We start from the raw sequence: 12,496 nt of genomic DNA, 5'->3' as shown, positions 1-12,496 counted from the left end.
ATAACTGTAGAAGGCAGCAACACTAATTTGGTTGCGATAAATTCTCTCATGTGTAATTAAATAACTGAATTTAGAAGCCACTTGAGTTCGATCTATCAGGTGGAGGCTGGGATAGAGACTACACCAGTTAAACTTCATATCCTGCTACCTCTACCCTAACATAGTTTAAAGCCCTCTTCTTTACAACCTAGAACTGGCATAATGTGTCATTTCAGCCTTATTAAGAGTCCACTTATCAAACTTGGATAGGCATGACTAAGAGATGAATCTGGAATCCACATGAAATGCCATTATAATCACTCTTGGATCTCACTTTAATTACTCATTATAATTGTGGTTGACAGCAGATGCCCCTAGGCTGATACCCCTGACCCACAGAAGGGTTTAGCCCAGGCAGGGAGATGCAATAAAAACAAGATTGGAAAAAGGAAGGATGTTGGGCATGGCTAATAATGTTGACTAGGAGCCAGTAGACGGGGTGTATGTGTGTGTGTGCGCGTGAGTGGCTTTGTTGGGAAGTCATGTTTAGCAGTGTGTGGGTTTGTTTCCTAGACCTGCCTCCTCAAGAAGGGCCATCAAGCAAATCTAACTAGTAACCTCCGCTCTGATAGATCTAGAGCACACCTGTTGCTTGAAATTAATTACTAACTGGTATAAATCTGCTAAGCTGAATTTGTCAATCTTTTAGTATGGAAACAAGAAAGTACAAAAAGTCAATACAATCCAATACTTTAATTCCTTAGATCCAACATTATATTTCAACTTGAAAGCTAGGGAGAGGGTACAAGCTTGAACTATTCATGTACTAGAAAAAGAAAAAAATTAGGTTCTAATGAACTGCAAAGCCAGCTATTTTCCATGCTGAGACTTTAGTGTTTCGATTGGCCTAACCAAGAAGCTAAAGCAAGTTTCCATAGCTATACTCAGTTTGCACAAAAATATTCAAAAACTTTAGTCTTAATTTTACCCAAGTTCTGTGTTTTTTTCTGCACAAGTAAGAAATATATCCTCCATCCCTGAAAATTGTGGAGGTGGGGGTTGAGTGATTAGTTGCAAAAACCCTATTTGTTTCTATCCAGCCTACATGTCTCTGGAGGAAGTGCAGGGAGTATGAAATAATATAAGAGCTGCATTCCAAAATATACTCACGTAGCAGAAGGTGCCATTGAGATCAATGGGACTTTACTTCTGAGTAAACATGGTTAGGATCATACTGTAGGTAAGAAAGCGAGTTTGCAAAATATTAAGCAGAAAAAAGTATTTAGCAGAAGGATTTAAAAAAAGGGAGAGATGGCAAGAGCAGGACATGCATTCTGTGAGGGCGCTTCAGTGTGAAGATGGAAGTCCAAGTATGAAGCAGGGAAGCAACTCCTGTGGGGAATGGAGGTTTTGGATGAGAATGTGCAAAAAGAAAAGAAGGGATGCATTGATGAAATCCTTAAAAGCTACAGACTTTATGCTAGATGCAAAAGGAGAATGAGGCCCTGAAAGGAACAGCACACTGACTATGACTGAGGGCCAGCCCACTAGATAAATTGGGAATCAAAGTTCTGGCAAATGGAAGCTGACTGTGAGGTTCTCCAGCCAGCCTCGGCAATCCCAAAAAGTCACTCGCTCAGACAGGCAGGTCTAAAGCAGGTAAACATTTATTCAGGAGCCGCAGGTACAGCATAAGCAATCCACAGGTTCAAAACTGCTAATGACAAACCAAACTACAAAGCATAACTTTAAGCACAGAGCAATCCCAGGTGCAACACCAAGCAGGCCTGGGAATTAGGAGGTAACGGTGCCGGGTAGGAAGTAGGGAGTGAGCAAGCCATAATACTGAAGTTGCCTGCTTGAGACTCAAGGTCAGAGCAGGGAGGGAGGAAAGGAGCTGGGACAGCTTGAACAGCTCAGAGAAACAAAACCAAAAGATACACTTGAACAGAAATGGGCCTAACTCATGTCAAGAGCCTGCCTGGACAGCATGACTCCTGACATTCTGCCCCCCTTAAGACCCCCCTCCCAGGTCCGAGACAGGTTGAGGCTTTTGGGGGTAGGCGTCATGAAATTGTCGTACCAGACGGGGTGCTACTACATGTGGGGCTGCCATCCATTCATCATGTGCTGGTCCCAGATGTTTCCAACGTACCAAACAGAACAACTTCCTTTTTTTCAGCTTGGAATCAAGGATTTTAGAGACTTCCAGATGCACCTCCCCTCCCACCACGGTTGGTACCTCGGGCTTAGGTTCTGGGTGGAATTGGGGAGCTGCCACATAGGGCTTGAGAAGACTGATATGAAACACCGGGTGGATTCCCCTGAGGGCTTTGGGAAGCGCTAGCTCTACAGCCACTTCGTTGATCACCCTTGTGATGGGATAGGGACCCACATACTTGTCACTGAGCTTTTTACATGGTCGTAGGGTCCGAACGTTTTTGGTGGACAAGTAGACTTGATCCCCCACCTTAAAGTCCCACCCCGGGGAACGATGTTTGTCTGCATGCTTTTTGTATTTGCGTTTAGCTCGCTCCAGATTTTTCTGAAGCCAATGCCATGTGTTCTGAACCACCTGCACCCAATCTCCCACTTCACCTTTTATCCCCTCCTCCTGGAGTAGTTCTAAGTTCCCAAAGGGTCCAAAATCTCTGCCGTACACCACCGGGAAGGGACTGTACCCCGTAGACAAATGAGGAGCATTATTATAAGCATATTCAGCAAAAGGCAGTAAATCCCCCCAATCATCCTGATGATAGTTCACATAACAGCGCAAATAGCATTCTCACACAGAATTAACTCGTTCTGTCTGTCCATCCGTCTGAAGATGGTGTGCCGAAGACAAACCTTGCTCCACCCCCATTAGTTTTAAAAAAGCTTTCCAGAATTTAGCCACGAATTGAGCCCCCCTGTCGGAGATTATCTTGCGTGGAAACGAATGATGTTTCATCACATGTGTAATGAACATGCGCGCCAGCTTCTGGGCTGTCGGTAAGCCCGTACAAGGAACAAAATGCACTTGCTTAGAAAATAAGTCCGTCACCACCCACAACACCTTCTTCCCTCGGCTGGGGGGTAGATCCGTAATAAAGTCCATGGCAATGACCTCCCAGGGAACGGACGGGACTTCCAAGGGTTTGAGGAATCCCGGGGGCTTCCCCATAAGTCTTTTAGAGGTTGCGCAGGTGGGGCAACTGCGCACGAAAAGGTCCACATCAGCTCTCATGTCCGGCCACCAAAATTGACGCCTCAATAAATGCAAAGATTTGACAAACCAAAAATGTCCTGCGGTTTTTGCCCCATGAGCCATCTCCAACACCTCCCTTCGAACAGTTTCCGGAACATACAGTTTCACCCCATGAAACCACAACTCCCCCCGGCGAGTGAGAGCTTGAGGGAGCTTTTGGTCCCCTTCTTCCTGGCATGCGGCTTCGGCCACCCTTGCACGGAAAGCCTCCGGGAGTCCGCTTGCTGGGTCTGAATCCACTGCTCGGCTCTGAGCACGAGTGACCACGGCCAATCCTGGCACCTCCCCCCGTTGTTCCGGGGTGAATAAGGAATACACGGGGCGATTGATTTGACTGCGGTATTGGGGGAGTCGGGACAACGCATCAGCCAGATAATTTTCCTTCCCTGGAACATGTTTCAGCACAAATTGAAACTTGGCAAAGAACTCTGCCCAACGAACCTGTTTGGCTGATAATTTTCTAGACCCCTTTAGTGCCTCCAAATTTTTGTGATTGGTTCAAACCTCAAAAGGAACGTCAACCCCTTCCAAAAAATGTCTCCAGACTGTGAGGGCATGTTTCACGGCCGCTCCCTCCTTTTCCCAAATGGCCCAGTTTAGTTCGGCTTGAGAGAATTTCTTAGAAAAATACGCACACGGTTGCAATTGTCCACCCTCATCCATTTGTAAGAGTGCCCCTCCCACGGCAACATCTGAAGCGTCCACCTGAACAACGAAAGGTTTTTCACAATCAGGGTGTTTCAACACTGGTTCGGATGTGAACAACCGTTTTAGCGTGTCAAACGCTTGTTGACATTCAGGAGTCCAAAGTAACCTGGCGGACGGCAACGTGGCTGCAGACCCCTTTCCTTTCATTTGCAGAAGAGAGGTGAGAGGCAAGGCTACTTGCGCAAAGTCATTAATAAAATTGTGGTAGAAATTAGCGAAACCGAGAAATTGCTGCAGTTGCTTGCGAGTAATGGGGACTTCCCACTCCACAACGGCTCGAACCTTTTCTGGGTCCATAGCGAGTCCCTGCTGTGACACTATATATCCCAAAAATGTTATTGAGGACTGGTGAAAGTCACACTTGGAAACCTTGGCGTACAACTTGTGGGCACGCAGTCGACTTAACACCTCCTTCACCAGAGCCACATGCTCGTCCATGGTTTGGGTGTATATTAAAATGTCGTCCAAATAAACAATCACTCCTTTAAACAACAAATCATGCAACACCTCATTAATCATTTGCAAGAAGACACTCGGAGCCCCCGTCAATCCAAACAGCATTACTAAATATTCAAACATTCCAAAACAACTAGAGAAGGCAGCCTTGTGTTCATCTCCTTCCCTGATCCTAATGCGATGGTACGCTTCCACTAAATCTAGCTTAGTAAAAATCCGACCTTCCTTCAACTGAGTGAGCAGATCTGGAATGAGAGGAAGGGGGTAGGCATTAGTCTGTGTGACCGCATTGAGTCTGCGGAAATCTATGCAGAGTCGCAAATCACCAGTCTTTTTCTTCACAAAGAACGCCGGTGCCAAAAACGGCGCCGAGGACGGGCGTATGAAACCCCTTGCCAAGTTCGTGTCCAAATAGTCTCTTAATACAGCCTTTTCTTTGGGACTCATGGGATAAATTTTCCCTTTTGAGAGTTTGCCATCCCCCACCACTTCCCAGTGCTACAATTCGGGATTGAGCCCCTCCCGAAAATACTGTACCCGGGTGGCCTCGCTCCAGTCCAGAATTTTACTCGAGAGCAATTGAAACTCACTAGCGTACTGCACCACCGACTTAGTCCCTTGGCACAGCTGCAGAAGAGCCGTCTTGGCCCGTTCCCCCCGGTGCAGGTCTTCAAACCGGTTATGGAGGGCTATCATGAAGTCAAAACTCGGGAGCGCAGTTCATACTGTTGCACCATCCACGCTGCTGCTTCCCCCTGAAGCAGCGATGCAACGTATTGAACCCGGCTTTCGTCCGAGGTGAAGGTTGCACCCTGCTCTCACATGAACACGTCCACTTGGATCAGGAAATAAGACAAAAGGTCACTCGACCCATCAAACGTCACCTTCAACTCACGTCGGGTTGGAGGCGCTGGACCCGGCTGCCCCAGCAGCGGCGACGGTGGCTAGACCGGTTGGTTCACAGGAGCTGCAGGTTGGTTGTCGGAAGGACGAGGCTGCTGTTGCCGCAAGTCGTTCAGCTCATGCCACATATCTTGCATTAAGGTTTGCATGGCATCCATCCTTCCTGCCATCTCCTGTTTCTCGAAGTGGAGTTGCTGGCATTCCTCCTCCCACTCGCGCCGCCAGTCCGATTCCCTACGGGCCGGGTCTTCCTCAAACCCCTCAAGCATCCCAGAAATCGCTGGCCTTTGGCGCCTACTGTCCGCCCCCGACCCCATTCAAGGTCGGGGAGAATCCATCCAGGATCGAATACGAGAAATCTTAGGTACTGCACCCTTCCCGGTGCCGCTTGGTTTCTCGTCCACTGGCTTGTCCCCCTTTGAGCCAGGATCAGGCTCGGCCGGAGGAACCGTCTTGTCCTCCTCCTTCTTGTCGTCTCCATCCCCTGCCATGGCCACCCTCACGTTGGGTTGGGAGTGGAGAACGGAGCAAAAAGATTAGCAGCTTAATGTGAGGTTCTCCAGCCAACCTCGGCAATCCCAAAAAGTCACTCGCTCAGACAGGCAGGTCTAAAGCAGGTAAACGTTTATTCAGGCGCCGCAGGTACAGCATAAGCAATCCACAGGTTCAAAAATGCTAATGACAAACCAAACTACAAAGCACAACTTTAAGCACAGAGCAATCCCAGGTGCAACACCAAGCAGGCCTGGGAATTAGGATATAACAGTGCCTGGTAGGAAGTAGGGAGTGAGCAAGCCATAATACTGAAGTTGCCTGCTTGAGACTCAAGGTCAGAGCAGGGAGGGAGGAAAGGAGCGGGGACAGCTTGAACAGCTCAGAGAAACAAAACCAAAAGATACACTTGAACAGAAATGGGCCTAACTCATGTCAAGAGCCTGCCTGGACAGCATGACTCCTGACACTGACTGGATTACCAACAGCAACAGTCAGTAGAAGAGGGCGAAAAAACAGAGAGAGAGAGAGAGAGAAAGAGAGAGACAGACAGACAGACAGAACGAGAACAAACGAACCATCAGGCTCCAAGCCCAGCAAGATATTCAACTTAAGAAATCAAAAGAAGTCATCAAAGATGAAACCCAGACGGCATGCTTGGGTGACAGGCTGAAAATTTTTTTGGAAGAATGTTGCAAAAGAAAGAGACAGATCAAGCCTTGAGTGCTGCTGCGATCCAGATCAAAGGATGCTAAAGAGACAGTACACATTCTGGCCAAGTAAAATACTTTTAAATTCCGTAAATTTCACCAACTCCCTCCTATCAAATGAAAAATATTTGACTGTGGCTATAATGAGTCCATAGTTTGCAGCGCACAATGGGAAAACAGAGAGAATAGCAAACAGAGAGGTAAGCACTGGCAGCATAAAAATGGTAGTTGAAACTATGGGACACCATGAGTTTACCAATGGAAAAATTAAAGGACGCTGCAAGGCCATAAAGTGATAAGGGACAAACTCTGAGTTAGGTGGAGAGAGAGAAAGGAGGCTGCAAACAGACTTCATTCCCCTTCCAACATGTTAATCATTTTTAGAGCTCTCCTCATTTGTATGTCCAAGTCAAGTAATCTCTAAGGATAATGCCACAGAGGATGTCTGTATGATGAAAGACAGAGCAACAAGCATTTCTGTTAATCATGCTGCAGAGTGAGCTATTCCAATAATTTAAAAATTAAAACGTTTATACATATCTCAAATGATAAGGACCCCCTTTTTTAACCCGAGGGAATCTAATAATTTATTATCAGTTTTATTAAGTATAGCAACTTACGTTTGGCCCACCTCCATGCATCTTCAATGCTCTCACTGTAGCAACGAGCACAACCACACTGGGAACCAAGCCAGAAGATCTGCATTTGATGTTGAAGAATTTCTCCATCCCAATATCAGCACCAAAACCAGCTTCAGTCACTGTAAGGATGAATTTCAATGAAGAAGAATGAGTGCCAAGGGGAAAAGCTTCCATTTCACAGTTGTTAGAACCCAGACTCAGATGCAGGCTCTGAGTTCCATGTGTGGTTCTCCACTGTGTTATCAGACTGCTGGACTTGATGGGCCTTGGGCTGATCCAGCATGGCCTTTCTTATGTTCTTATGTGTGGAGGGACTTATACCTTCTCTTGTATGAGTGGCAAGATGCTTGGGGAGAATTATGGGGGGTGGGAGGGAATATGATTAATTTTCTTTCTGGAGATTAGAGTGGGAAACTCCTCCAGACATGGGAGTCTGGATCACTTCATAAGCATCTGTTTCACACAAACCTACATAGACAAAGTTTAGATAACTTATAGTCAGCAAATGTATAGAATACATTCTAGGATTTTTCTCTCTCCCCGGCAATGAAAATGAATATATTAGTAGATTACATTTAATACTGTTCACTCTGTGCTGTTTTAAACTATGAACGTTCAAGACTGCATCTCACAATTTCTTTTCACATTTTGGGTACCCTATCACACTGTCTGTATGGTAGCTTTGCAGAATCAGTCTGAAACAGCTTTTATGGCCACAGCTTCAGCCAGCTTCCACGTGGCTAGTGTAAATGTGCTGCCACACGGAGCTTCCACATTATGCTGCAATTCATCACCCAACAGTGGGATGGACGTGTGGGATGGACGCTCGGGCATGTGGGAAGCTGCTTTCTAGATTATGCCACATGCAAAATATCTGCTTTCTACCTGCCACAGAACAGGCCACATGCAAATCCTGTTTCAGCTAGCTTCTGTGTGCCTGGCATAGCATAAATATAGGCTCCGAGAAAGTTTCTTTCTTTTTTTAAGTCCTAACACTTTGGAATGCTCAGAACACTCTGCATACATTTTCCTTTTGTAATCCTTTAAACGACCCTATAAGGTAGATTATATTGTGCATGGGAAACTGAGGTTGGGATATAATGGTTTCCAAGCTGCAGTACTGCAGTCCAAGCTCTGCTCACGACCTGAGTTCGATCCTGACGGAAGTCAGTTTCAGGTAGCCGGCTCAAGGTTGACTCAGCCTTCCATCCTTCTGAGGTCAGTCAAATGAGTACCCAGCTTGCTGGGGGTAAAGAAAAGATGACTGGGGAAGGCACTGGCAAACCACCCCATAAACAAAGTCTGCCTAGTAAACTTCGGGATGGGACATCACCCCATGGGTCAGGAATGACCCGGTGCTTGCACAGGGGACCTTTACCTTTAAGGTAATCTAGGTGTGATTTGAACAAGGAACTTTGATTTGTAGTTCAGTCTCTTTGTTAGTACACTAAAATGGCTAATATGCATGGAATGGGGATTCTAGCCCTCAGTAGTGACTGTGTATAAGCAGCCAAAGGGTGGTAGTAATTTCCAGCTATTCATTTTGTCAATAAAATATAATAGGATAAAATGAAACCTGAGTTTTACCCACAAAGCCAAAATAAAATACAACCTTCTATTTTGCTTCAATTTTGCATTCCTATGTATCAATACTTTCAATTCTACTAGAGCAGGGAGAGGCAGTTTCAGTCTTGTGGGGTTCTTTTTGTTTCACCCTCCAATGTGTTTTTAGTGGCCAGAATCTTAACTGTTTAGGCACTTCTCACCTGTTTTGTCATCCTACATATGTATACTTTCTTACCAGTTTCAGAAGCGTCCTTCTGGATCAGACCAACACCCTCCTAGTTGAGCATTATTTGCTAGAATCCTAGTAACCCACAGCTGTAAAATAATCTATGAAAACTGACTACTGGTGAGCCATGGTCACCCCTGCACTAAAGAAAATAAAATCCAAAACTCTGAAAACTACCTGGAGCTAAGCAGCCACTTTAAAAATGGAATACTGGACTCAGGGGGGAAAGCAGGGAATCTACACTGCAACAAAAGCAAACTGTAGTGACAAAAATTTTACAACATGGAAGAAACATCTGTGACCAAATTTAGAGCACTTGATTAATACTTGGCTGTCTTCCCCCACAGTGAAACTGGGGCTCAGGTAGGTAAACAGGCAACCCAAGCAATCAGCACAGAAGGCACAGAAGGAATGCTCCTGGGAGTATTTTTCCTAGGCTATTCTAGGTGGACTGGGCACCTGGAGGAGAGGAAGAGACACTTCATTGTGGATTTGTATCTTTCCCTGTACAAAGACCACAGTTCCCAGTGGTATTGCAAAGAAACTCTTGTACAAATAATCTGCAATCCAGTTTAGAAAATGCAAGGAACAGTAAGTATTTTTGCACAGTGCTCCCTAAAGTCCACATTTGGATCACTCTTTGTCATCACCTACCTTCTCAATTTGCTTTGGGCAGAGTTAGACAAAATGTTAAGTAAGGTCTAATGTTTCACAAAATGAGATTGGGGTGGGGGTGGGGAGTTAAAATTTGACTCAACATTTTATTTTTAAAAAGATGCATTAAGGGCTTATCTCAATAAGGAAGCAAATTTCTTATTTTAAAGACAAAGCAAGACAAACATAAAGTCAGGACTGCTGGTACTACAACTTCTGAAAGAGGAAGGAAACAGGATATGGTATAAAGGTGCTAGGATGAAGGCAACCAACTGCAACGGAAATAAAACAGAGAGTAAATGTGAAGATAAAGCAATGTGCCAAATCCATGTACTTTGAAACCTGTTTGTGCTCAAATATTCAGCGCAATCACTTTGTATGATTTCCTGCTTTCAAATCAGAGTGCCAATAAAAACATAAATAAGTGGAGGCCAAAAAGGCAAGAAAGATTCATTGGACTTGTTTTAGTAATTACAAGATTAAAAGGTTATTCCTGTGGTTCTAACATAAAAAAAAAAATCTGATTTTTTTCAAAATTTTCTCACATAGTACAACCCCCCCCCCCCCATTATATGGCAAAATCCAGCTAATGTAGTATTTCAAAGAGACTTCAACAGGCCAGAATTAAGCAAATGGGACAGAATTAAGCAAATGTCTGACATCTCTATTTAAATTAAAGGGATTTACAGTACAATCCTATGGAGTTATTCTGGGCTAAACCCATTGGTATCAATGGACGTAGACTGGAGAACACTGCATAGGATCACGCTGTCAAACAACTTAAATTTGTCTCTTTGGTTATGTAGGCCAATTAGCCTTACAATCCTACAAATGATTACTAGGAAAATGCAGAGTTCAAACTTTCACGTCTGCAAGTATTTATTTATCTACTTCATTAATACCCTGCCTTTCTCCCCAATGGGACCCAAACGGCTTATATTGTTCTCCTCTCCTCCATTTTATCCTCACAACAATCCCGTGAAGTAGTCTAAGCTAAGAATATGTGCCCAGCCGAAGGTCACCAAGCTAGCTCCCATGGCAGAGTGGGGATTCCGAGATCCTAATCTGATCCTAACCACTACGGCTGAGAAGGAGGAACAACAAAACAGAGTGTTTTCTGGCCAAAGCAGCTGATCAGAGGTCCCAGTATTTATGTACCGTATATATAGAATAGTAACGCTGTTCTCCATGCTACAACTTAAAGCATGTTAGCCCTGAACACAACTGTGGATTTTGAAATGGCTGGAAGCTTTACAAGAAGAGGCCACACATTCAAGTCTACAAGGCTACAAAATGGAGCTTTGATAAGAAAATTCATTTAACTCATGACTAAATCCCTTGTAAACAGAGGCTGATGAAACTGATCTTCCTGCAGTCCACATTTACTATCAACACATCTAAATCCAAACAAAGTGCGGCACACTGGAAGCATCAGAGAAACATGCATAGTAGGGGAAAGTTTCAGGACACGGGAATGGTGTAGAAGAAATTCCAGAACAATGCAAAAGGAAATGGAAATTCTGAACCGCAAGCTGCCGTCTACTCTCATGATGTAAACATCTCTCTCCTGGTGCAGCTGTCAGCATGGAAACTCTGGAAAGGAAGAGTTCAGAGTCAAAGATGAACTCTGTCCCACTGAATCCAAGGCAGTCTGGTTGGGATGCAATGCTTGGGGCATTTTGCAAGTGACAAAACACCAAAGTGAATATAGCTGCCAGAATAAACTTTTACCACAGCAAGGGTGAATGAACTAGCTGTTTATACAATGGGATGCGGGAAAAAAATCCTCAATAGACTGACTGTGAACATCATGCTCCCAGATCTACTCCAATGTTCCCTGTAATTTCACAAGCCTCTTTTTCTATACTCAACTCAACCAATGCCTAAAACTTTTTTGAGATGTTCAGGATCCCATAACTGTTTTCAATCTGTCAGAAAAAGGCAGTTAGAAAAAGACACAAATGATAAAGACTGCAAAGTGTTTCACCTTCCAACCCTTAAAATTGCTCTTTAGCCATATAATAACCAATAATATTGTATTGTAATGTTTGTATTGAAGCCATACAATATCATTATTCACATATTAGATTGCTTAATGACTCCCGGTGGAATTTATAGCCAAGATGAGTTTTGAACTACAGTCTTCCTGTGTCACAGTTCTTAACAATTATACTACCACTAGCAGAACAATCCTAAGGAAGTCTACTCAGAATTGGTTCTTGTAGGTTATCCAGGCTTTGTAACCGTGGTCTTGGTATTTTCTTTCCTGACGTTTCGCCAGCAGCTGTGGCAGGCATCTTCAGAGGAGTAACACTCCTCTGTTACTCCTCTGAAGATGCCTGCCACAGCTGCTGGCGAAACGTCAGGAAAGAAAATACCAAGACCACGGTTACACAGCCCGGATAACCTACAAGAACCAATGAACTCTGACCGTGAAAGCCTTCGACAATATCTACTCAGAATCCTACTCAAGTCTACTTGATAAGAACTTACACCCAGGAAAGTGTTTTTAGGATTGTTCTGTTAATCTGAGTTGCAGACTGACAACAGCTGGAGAATGGGAAACAATTGGTGCTGCCACTTGGAAAGCCCATACATTCATAAAAGATGACCCAGGGGGCAACAGGATGTAAAAAAAAAACCCTGTTCATTATAATCACGTGTTGCCCTTCCACTGAGGGTTCCTAAGCAGTCTCCCATTCAGGTATTTCTCATGTTCCAATGTTCCTTAGATTCAGACAGTTTTCTGATTCTCTCTCCAGATGCTTTTTTCAGTCCCAAAGTTCATCCAGCCTAGGCATGTTAATGCTGGCCAGGGGTTTTAGTCTGAACTGTGGCTATGGGAAGGTAGCAAGAGTAAGTGCCATGGTGGGGTTAATCAATCAATCAATCAATCAATCAATCAACCTTTATT

At 44.5% G+C, this 12,496-nt stretch overlaps 1 protein-coding gene across 1 annotated transcript in view; it reads right to left on the bottom strand.

The window, feature by feature from the left end:
• MTHFD1L (methylenetetrahydrofolate dehydrogenase (NADP+ dependent) 1 like) overlaps window positions 1–12,496 on the bottom strand; it is a 188,239-nt gene that overhangs the window by 85,772 nt on the left and 89,971 nt on the right. The window contains exon 17 of the mRNA XM_056853654.1: window positions 7,116–7,255. Coding sequence (XP_056709632.1) covers window positions 7,116–7,255 — 140 coding nt within the window. The remainder of the gene's footprint in view (window positions 1–7,115; window positions 7,256–12,496) is intronic.

Source organism: Euleptes europaea, chromosome 7 (assembly GCF_029931775.1).
Source record: "Euleptes europaea isolate rEulEur1 chromosome 7, rEulEur1.hap1, whole genome shotgun sequence".
NCBI classification, from domain to species: domain Eukaryota; kingdom Metazoa; phylum Chordata; class Lepidosauria; order Squamata; family Sphaerodactylidae; genus Euleptes; species Euleptes europaea.
The sequence above is the reverse complement of the archived record's forward strand: the minus strand, read 5'-3'. Positions and strand labels throughout refer to the sequence as shown.